Source organism: Rasamsonia emersonii (genome assembly GCF_000968595.1).
Source record: "Rasamsonia emersonii CBS 393.64 chromosome Unknown ctg1118621760532, whole genome shotgun sequence".
NCBI lineage: Eukaryota > Fungi > Ascomycota > Eurotiomycetes > Eurotiales > Trichocomaceae > Rasamsonia > Rasamsonia emersonii.
The window spans coordinates 26,091-34,140 of NW_013562929.1; the positions used below are offsets into that span (position 1 = coordinate 26,091).

At 51.1% G+C, this 8,050-nt stretch overlaps 2 protein-coding genes across 2 annotated transcripts; both read right to left on the reverse strand.

The window, feature by feature from the left end:
• Window positions 1-2,639: 2,639 nt before the first annotated feature.
• On the reverse strand, window positions 2,640-5,386 carry T310_7359 (uncharacterized protein; the record flags this gene model as incomplete). Its single annotated transcript, XM_013469852.1, has 6 exons — window positions 2,640-2,942; window positions 3,012-4,137; window positions 4,203-4,365; window positions 4,728-4,819; window positions 4,884-4,903; window positions 5,078-5,386. The coding sequence occupies 6 exons, from the start codon at window positions 5,384-5,386 to the stop codon at window positions 2,640-2,642; spliced, it is 2,013 nt and encodes a 670-aa protein (XP_013325306.1).
• Window positions 5,387-5,938: 552 nt separating this feature from the next.
• On the reverse strand, window positions 5,939-8,050 carry T310_7360 (Acetamidase regulatory protein; the record flags this gene model as incomplete). Its single annotated transcript, XM_013469853.1, has 2 exons — window positions 5,939-7,049; window positions 7,116-8,050. Coding segments are annotated over 2 exons (2,046 nt in total), but the record flags the coding sequence as incomplete, so codon positions are not given.

The window sequence follows — 8,050 nt, forward strand, 5'->3', positions numbered from 1 at the left end:
AGCTCTACAGCTAAGGAGTACATATATATCTATGGAACGATCCCCTTACTCCTACTCCGTATGCTATGCCCCTGCTACAATCCACCTACGCGAAAAGCACTGTCTTGGGACTCGATGAAAAAAAAAAAAAAGGAAGTTACAAGCGTGGTCCAGTCTCTCGACTCACGTTAGTACAGTACCTAGAGTGATGTTCGTTAACACCCTATGATTGCAGCTGAGCCCATTTCCAAACTATGGAGTTTTCATATTTATGGGATTGATATACATATGCAGGTCCATTCCAACTAGTTGGGAGCAGCCCCTTCGTTTTCTAGGCAGTAGTAGCAATACTTCCAGTTGCATCAGAGTGTGCTGCACTTGCCTCATACCATCGGGCGCAATGACAGCTTGCCGTTTAGAATTTTAGAACGATGGCGATTCTCAGGAAGGTGTCGATGGGCGCCTCTAAGTAGTAGTAGCAGCATCGTAACATCCCCTTTCGTATTCTGATAGAATCAAGGAAGGCGCGAAAGGGTTTGTTTTCCTCATGATAATAAATCCCAGGCCTCTGCTTTGTCTTCATCGACCGATCTCATCTCCTCATTTTTTTTTCTGATTATTTCAGTATTTGTGAGCACGATTGTTCAAACAGATTCGTTTCTTCTCGACCTCAGTCTTCAGACCACGATGGAATTCGTTCGGCGAAACCTCCACGGTAAATGGACTTCATCCCTAGTCGGTCATTTCCTTTCGTTGAATAGGCCATGGCTCGTCAAGATGCATCATCAAGGCAAGTGGTTAGATCTCCAGTTGCGAGGCGTCGGCCGGAAGAAAAAACCAATAGGGCTGACTTTTGGTAATGCCTTTCAGTAGGGATCAAGTTCACAGTTCCCCAATGCATCATCAAGGCAAGTGATTAGGCTCCCGTTTTGAGGCTCCGGCTGAAGAGAAAAAACCAACAGGGTCCTATGATGCTCAGCTTCGGCTGACTTTTGTTTGTGCCTTTCAGTAATGGACTGGTCTTGCCTCTAAAAGAGGATCAAGCTCATGACGTCCCGGTTCATCATTAAGGCAAGTGATTATCCTGTTATTATCCGAGTCCCCGGCCAAGGATAGAGTCACAGTATGATGCTCAGCGATGGTTGAATGGAGCAATGACATAATCTCTAACTGCCAAAGAGTCAGCAACATCTGCCAATAATTTGAAAATAGCGAACTCTACCAGCATTCCGACTCTGGATTGAATGTTCTACGGCACAATCATCATCCAGAATCTCTCAAAGCATACACATATGCCCGGCAATGGAGTTCAAGAAGCTGAGGCGTTGTCGATGCCGGAGATCCATAACTTGAATAAGATGGAGCTGCTGGCTGTTGGATTGCGTGAGTCAGGCTCGACAGCATGTCAGGAGTCAAGCACAGGACCAAGTACATACAAATCTCAGTCAATACGGAAGGTAATAGATAGATACTATTAGCTGTCATCATGCGCATGCATAGTCTCTCAGAAACCCTGGTCATCAAGGGGAAAAAGAAGATCACTTGTAGAATCTTGACAGTATCCCCTCTGTTGAAGTGATGAATGTCGAGTATCTCCAACCCTTCTCAGGTCAGCACAACCATTCACAGTAGCATCAGAGGAGTTAGCATCTATTAAGATTCTTAAAATGAAATTAATTATCAGTCTGGGATGCTGAATCGGCATGTGAATGGAGGCTGTTCATCCCCACAGCACAGTGTTCTTCGCTGGTAGTGAGCAAAGTTCATCACTGCTGTTGCACTCAGTCCATGGGAAGATTTTTTTTCAGCAGAATCTCGTTCGAATGCAAGGGTCAATGACATCAACGACCACATTCTCTTCTCATCAGGCAGGCAGGCAGCATTCCGAGTCTTGAAGTCATTCATCATACTGTCAACGAAAGTTATGGCTGACAGACAGGCCGGCACCGGCACCTGGCTCAGCGAAGATCAGCTCAGCTGTCAACATGTATCTGGTGATGCATGAAGGTTAGTAATTCTTGAGGCCAGGGGAGTGAGGAACATGAAGAAAGAAGGTGACTTGATTTCTCTAAGAGATATCTGAGAGAGCAGAGAGATGGAAGGCTTAGATTTATTTTATATGCCGTGGGTGTCACGTGGCAGGCAAGGCAGGCAGTCAGGCAGCCTAGGTATGTACCGAGTCTCAGGCAGTTACTTACGGGAGTAACTTATCGCATGCCTGGATATCGTCCATGGTTCGAAGAAGCGACTGTGACTCACTCAATCAAAATCAAAAAGCGCTATTAATTAAACAGGGGGAACAACGTTACTCTCTCATACTCAGTGATCTTCTACCTGAGTGAGCAAAAAAAAAAGTGGCAAGTTCTACTGAGCAAGCACTTTAGTAAAATGAAATGGAAAGGGAGAGATAGAGCATAATAATCTCTCGTCAAAGTCCGGTGCATACGTATGAACATACATAGGGACTATTTATTTCGATTTGAAGAAATTCTTCTCTCCAGGAGTAAGCTTATCAAGACCGGACAGGATATGTGACAGAGTGAACGAGTAATAATGCAAATAAATAAATAAATATTTTTTAGTCCTCGTTATCATCATTACTCATTACCTCGTAACATGCATACATATATATGGCCCATAGATGAGATCATGAGAAAGCGCTACTTCCCCAATCCCAGATAACTGCTTAGCACCTCAACGCGAGTCTTCGCCCCTTCATCGCCCAGTTGGGCTGGCCCCTTGAGGATCTCCAGCATTCGGAGTACATCCGCGCGTGCGCGCTCCCAGAGGGGATCCATCGCTGTTGATCGTCGTGCGTTTGATCCACGCGGCACTGCCGCAGCAGCAGCAGCAGCAGCCGCAGCAGCGTCGGTTCCAGTTCCTAAGCTGCTGGTGGAGGTCGACTGCAGCTGTCGCGAAGCCTCTTCCTCATCGTGTCGTTTCACCAGGTTGGCGACGATGATCTTGATGTTCAACAGTTAGCAAAGCAAAGCAACAATGCGAGATTTTTTTATCTGGGAGCTTCAACGTACTGCTGCCGAAAACGCGCGGTGACAAAACGCCCACCACACGCTGCCCTCTCCCTTCAGCACCGAGTGAATGACAAAGAATGCTCTCATCGCCTCGTACGCTGCCTCGAGCGTCCCTCTGATAGCAGCATTAGAAGAAGAAGAAGAAGAAGAAGAAGACGCATCGCTGTTTCCTCGGCCTTCGGTCGATGCCTCCTCCAACCCCTCGCTCTGGATCAGCGTGATGCAGTGCCAGTATATACCCGTTAGGAACATGATCTGCCGCACCAGCCGCTTCTCGCCCTGCTGAACCAGCGTCGCGATGCGGCTCTCGTCCCACGCCCGGAAGGCGTCCGGGAACGAGCGGTAGGTTGCTCGGAAGCGCGCTAGGAGTAAGCTGCGCTGGCGCGGGTTCGATGCCATGGGCAGGGACAGCGATCGCGGCGTCGCAATGGTCTCCTGCGCCAGCAACGCGAGAGAATACATGCTCTGGACATAGCCCTGGTCCGAGGCACGGGGTCCGTTGAAAGGGTCTTCGCTGATGCTCTCCGGGCTTCCTTCCGTGAAGGACGAGTCGTCGTTCTCACGCAGGGGCGCGGCATTGTCAATGTCGCAATGCGTCGCCGCCGGCGGCAGTCGCAGACTCATGCTCATGAAACTGTCCTGACACACAATCGCGTGCCAGAGCCGTCGTCGCTCGAGACGTTCAAACAGCGTAAACTGGGGACTGACCAGGGACGGTTCCCGATTCAAGCCTGTTGCGTACGCTTGCCGGACGAGGATGCCAGAGAACGCCCAGCCGTCGGAGGCGCGGCCGGAATTCAGCAAGAAGTAAGTCATGAAGACCATCGACTGAATGGCCCGGATCGACGTCCGGTTCAGGTACGAGAAGAGCCGCAGGCTCTGGTGGCAAGCGCTGGAGTAGAACTCGGCCGTCTCGTTCTGCGGAACGATCGTCTTTGAACCCGGGACTTTGAGGAATTGTGTGCCCATCGCTAGTACGATAAAGATGAGGGCAAGGAAGTCAGCATCAACCTTGGCCTTCTCGGCATTGTCAAGGGCCCAGAAGCCTTCATAGTCGATGTAGAACCGCTCTCTGTTGAGCAGGGGATAAACGGGATCAACAGACTCGAAGAACACTTCAACCAGACTGCAGACAATTAGAGCACGGAATACGACAACTAAAGACAACTGAAAGACCTGATTTGGGCGTACATATCTGCCTGCTCCTTTCTTGGAAGCACGCAAATAACCTCAGCCAACCCGCCGGATAGTGTCCAGTAATTACTGAACGGATACCTATAGACCTGCCTGTCAGCAATGCGGAAGCATGGGAGGTTCGACGACTGCATACTCGGATCCAATGCCAAAAATGTTGCTAGAATTCGTCGCCGTGTACGGAACATGGCTCAGTAAGAGATCGGTGCCACCTTGATGCACAAACAGGGCCGGTTTGGCCTGGTGCAGTCACGTCAGCGGGAGCTCAGTATCTAGATAAGCAACAGAAGCATTCGTCACCTGTTCACCAACGTTTAAGGCAGGCGGACTGTGATAAGATGCGTGTGAGTGTTTCGGCTTGGGCGGGTAAATACGGCGCGCAGTGGGCTGGCGAATACTCTCGCTACGCTGCGTTAGCCAGGATTCAATCGTTCATCAGCAGAGATGATATGAAGCAGCAATAATCAGGAAGGGGAGGAGAAGAGGAGTATCACGTCCAGGTGAGACTGTAGTTCTACGTACTCGACCAATTCAGCTTTGAATCGATAGACACATTCCGTTCCCCGTCGGATACACGAAAGACAGCTGTATTGAAAGAAAATACCTCAGCAAGTCTGCAACTCGTGGCGGTGACACTGGTCATTGCCCAAGAAAGCGAGAGTATGAGACAAAACATACTGCGGTCGGCCTCGATCGCACTAAACACGTGTCGAAAAGCAAATTAAAACTGTTAGCACTTGCTATTCGATGCTGCATCTCAGATTCAATGATAGTGGCTTGATGGATGAAAGTTAGATTCCATGGTGTGAAAACGAAGCTGATGCACCAGTAACCATGCAAAAAGAGAAACCTTAAATGGAGACAGAACCAACCTTGATCTTCTTCTCGACACATTCGCGACAGCTCAGCGTCGGCTTGTTGCGCTTTCGCTTCTTCGGCTCAGGCCGTGGCTCACTGCCCTCGGCAGGAGGGTCATCGCCGAAATCACCTGAGCTGGACGACTGCTTGACAGCATTCACGCCAGCGTTCTGATATGGATGTCCCCATATCGCAGCAGGGGCCTGCGCAGCCAGATAGGCCTGGTAGTGCTGGTCGCTAGCGTCGTCGTGGGAGGTCTGCAGGCTGGCGGAGAGCTCGCCCAGGGCGAATGGGTTGTCCGGGGGAAAAGCCTCATGGGCCATCTTCCGACTATTTGCCTCGTCAGCGAAGCGTGACACAGAGCTTCCTCGAGTCGGGACGCTGGCGGGGTTGATTCGGCGGGGCGGAGAGTGGAAACAACACGGGGATAGCAGGGCACTAAACGGGCGATCAGGCTGTCGCGATGCAGTTAGCTGGCTAATATGGCGAGGACCCCGGAAATAGAAGAAAACAGGCTTATTTAAGACCAGCCGGAGTTGGACGGAATGGCAAGAAGACCGCTGTCTCAGCAACTGAGTTGCTTGGAACGGGAAAAAAAAATAACAAATTATTATATACCTAGTCGTATCAAATTATCCAGATGAGATGTAATGTACAGTACATCGTATATGCCAGTATTCTATACCAGCACGTCCAGAATACGAAGCATGCTTCTCCATGGACCGTTATCCAACACGGCGAAAGGAGAACCAGGGCAGCAGCTGAAAGTTGCAAATCCGGGAAGGTGACATGCTTGCAAATCATTGACATAAAGAGTCATTGATACCCGTGGGCAAGAGTTACTGTGATTAGGAAATAGAGAATCAAAAATCCCGTCAGCCATGCATCCAACCGCCGTCCTGAAACAGATCTGACATCGGTGGCTCCTGCCAATACAGCTGTCGCCATTCATCCTCCATATCTGGAAGCCCTTCCATGGCCATGGGACCAGGCTGGTCGGAATCAGCAAACGGGAAAAGCTGCCGCCAGTCCAAGTACTCCCGTGGCTGATCCATGGGTGCGACCGGCGGAACGCCTGACATGTCCTCCGCACGATCGAAAGGATTCACGCCACCCCGGGACGGCCCAGCCATCCAAGTCTCGCTCTGCGGAACTGGAGATGGGCCCATCGGAGGCTTTGGGGTTTGACTGAGAGGCGGAGGCTGCTCACGGTGTGGTAGCGATTGCCCGTTCGCCTGAGGCGCTGACATGGTGGACGGAGAGACGTCGGACGTTGAACCGCCGCTGGCACTCTGCTTTCGCGGAACGCTGAAGTGATCCGGGGCCTCATTACTGACGATCCGCAGATCCTGCTTGAGACGCTTGGAGTTTTCAAAAAGCCGGAGAATAGTCTCCGCGCTGGACCAGTATTCTGCCAGCGCCCGGAGAGAATGCATCGTGGAGTCAAACCGTCGAAGGGCGTTGATGGCCAACACCGGATTCGAGAACCGCAGTTCGACGCGAACCTGAATCATAGCTGTGAACAAAGTATAGACGCCTGAACACCACAGATATTTGATGCGGTCCTTTTGGCGAAGTTCTTCAAATATTGACGTGATCACGCCCGCAGCGGCACTGCAGATTTCCGCATCGTGAGGCCCATAGTCATCGGAATAGGCCGACGCTCTCGGATGCGGTCGATGCAGAAGGATCAGGAAGTTATTATAAGTCAGATGGAGCATTGCGGACCACGTATCCATATCGGAGGTGCGCAGTCGTAGAGTGTCAGGGAGTCGGAGTGACCAATTGGCCAGAGCCTCGTCTGCCTCGGGGAGGACGGCTTTTCGGCGTTCCGCACTCACTCGCAGGCCAAAACGTTCTCGAAGAATGTACGATATCATGGTGCAAAGCTCCGTGAAGTGAATTACGTAGTCAGTCTGTACCAGAGGCCCACATCCTACAAAATCCTCGGGTGTAAGAGGGCGGACATCGCTGTCTTCGAGGTTGCTGAATAGCAAGTAGAATGAGCACATCTGGTCATCCAAACTCGAAGGAATGAATAGGCATGCTTACATGGCCTGTGGTCGCCCATAGGACAGGGAAACCATTACATCGAACTGAACCAGAATCCACCACACCCTCCTCCACATCCGCCTGTCGCTGGCGGCAAACTTGCTTGACACGGGATCGCGATGCATCCCAAGGCCAGTTGCAATCCTGGCTGCGACTCCTACCCAATAGTGAGCGTTGGCCGCGACATCATCATCGACGGTGTCGGAATGCCAAGTTAACAGCAGTGCCACTTGAACGAGGATATCTCGATTCCGCTCGATTCGGTTGTCAAAAAGCCACTTGCAGCGGCGAAAGAAGACCGCCTTAAGCTCATCCCGGTCCGGTCGCTGGCGAGTAACATGAACCCCAACGAGAAGAATCGCTTGAAGAAGCAATATAGGGGGTGGGTCTGCAGGATCCCGATTCCGATACTGAGTCATAAACAGATCTTCATCAACAATTGGATACCCTGGATTGACGTGAGTAAAGTAAGCTCCGACCAATTCATCCGCTAGAGACGGCTCCGGAAGAGTTAGGGCATCCTGGAGCAGTTGATCATGGCCAATCTCGAGGCGACGCCGTGGAATCTCGTGGCCAGCAAAGTGATACACATCGTCACCACCATCGTCAGCTCTTCGTTGACGGAGCAGGAACGACATATTCGACACATCATGGCCCACGTAGATCGCACGCACCCCTCGTTGGATCTCGCGCCGGTCCGGTTCTTCTTCATCAATCAATTTCACCAGACGGTTCTCTAGCTCCCGGCCATCCTCACGGCCAGTCGATGATTCAGAGGCGGTTGGATGATTTTGCACCTGAGCGCTTGAACCATTTTGAGAGATCCTAGATCTCGCGGAAGCGTTGAAGTCGGGATGAAAGACTGAAGACTGTGAGTCATTGGACACTGGCGGCAGTGATATCGATTGTGCCCGTTGAGGAGCAAGTTTCTGAGG